General features: G+C 27.8%; 1 protein-coding gene across 1 annotated transcript in view; it reads left to right on the forward strand.

Moving 5' to 3' along the window:
- VPS13C (vacuolar protein sorting 13 homolog C (S. cerevisiae)) overlaps positions 1 to 1,336 on the forward strand; it is a 213,380-nt gene that overhangs the window by 19,137 nt on the left and 192,907 nt on the right. The window contains 1 exon segment of the mRNA XM_012645033.1: positions 18 to 113. Within this exon segment, the coding sequence (XP_012500487.1) occupies positions 18 to 113 (96 nt within the window).

Genomic DNA, 1,336 nt, shown 5'->3' on the forward strand with positions numbered 1-1,336 from the left:
AAATTGTGTTTCTTTAGATAAATTAACTCTGAAGATTCCTTGGAAAAACTTGTATGGAGAAGCAGTTGTTGCGACCTTAGAGGGATTATACCTGCTTGTTGTTCCTGGAGCAAGTATGTTGTTTTAGGTTGTGACCATTTAGTGACATCACAATGAAACTAAATTGTTACCTGGGTTAAGTATTTTAATATATTTTGTAAGACAGAAGATAATTTAAGTAAACTAATCATATACATATATGCACATAAATATATATATTTTACCATATTTGTATATGATACTTTTATGTTACTGTTGAAAAGAATAAATTTAACCATGTAAAAAATTTATTCTTTTCTTTATGAGTAATTATTTCTCAACGAAGGCTTCCTGTTGAGATGCATTAGACACACTACCTGATGAGGAATGAAATGAAATATGTTTTAAAAACATACTGATGTGTTAATCTACAGATTTCAAAATTGGAAATTTTTTTTTCCCATTTTGTTGCCTCTGATTTTGAGTGAATATTCTCTCAAAAATGTGTGTAAAATAGATAATTTGTTCTCTAGGAATTATAGTATTTTAGTGAATATTTTATTGTAGTGATGTTCAGTGTCTTTAGTTATTAATTTTTTCAGTTAAAGAACAATATAATGTTAAGAGAAGTTTGCTGTTTTAGGGAAAAATTACTTGTAATTTCTCAACCATAATACAAATATAATTTTTATGTTTGCATTTTGCTTTCCAGTTTTTGCCATATACATACTTGATTTTTAGTAACAATTATCATATTATATATACAACACTGATCTGACTTTTTCACTTAATACATTCATTTTTATATGTTTCACAGTTTTCATGGTGACAGTAGATTTTGAAAGGCTGTATGGTATTCCATTGTGGGCTACTTACTCATTTTTGCTGTTATAGTGAATACTGTAAATACTTCCTTCTTATAGATCTGTTCTATTCTTTTGCATTATTTCCTTAGTATACATTATTGGAAATGAGATTACTAAATAAAAAGTGTGTATATATTTTATGATTGTTGATATAATATTCCTGAATTACTTTCTGAAAGTCTTTTTATCAACCTACATTGACACCAAGTGGTATTAATATTAGATATTAGTTTTTTTGTAGTTACTCAAAATTTTACCACTCAGAGATGATAACTGACAATATTTTAGTGTATTTTCTGCTTCCCTCTGCTCCTCGCTCTTACCTGTCTACTCACCATTTTCCCCTTTCCCTTTTTCCTATCTTCCTTTCTGTCTATAATGCCTTACCCTCCCTTCTTTCTTTTTGATACAAATTTTATGAGTAAATGGAATCATTTATTTTTAAACTTTTT

Source organism: Propithecus coquereli, unplaced genomic scaffold (genome assembly GCF_000956105.1).
Source record: "Propithecus coquereli isolate 6110/MARCELLA unplaced genomic scaffold, Pcoq_1.0 Scaffold224, whole genome shotgun sequence".
Classification (NCBI taxonomy): domain Eukaryota; kingdom Metazoa; phylum Chordata; class Mammalia; order Primates; family Indriidae; genus Propithecus; species Propithecus coquereli.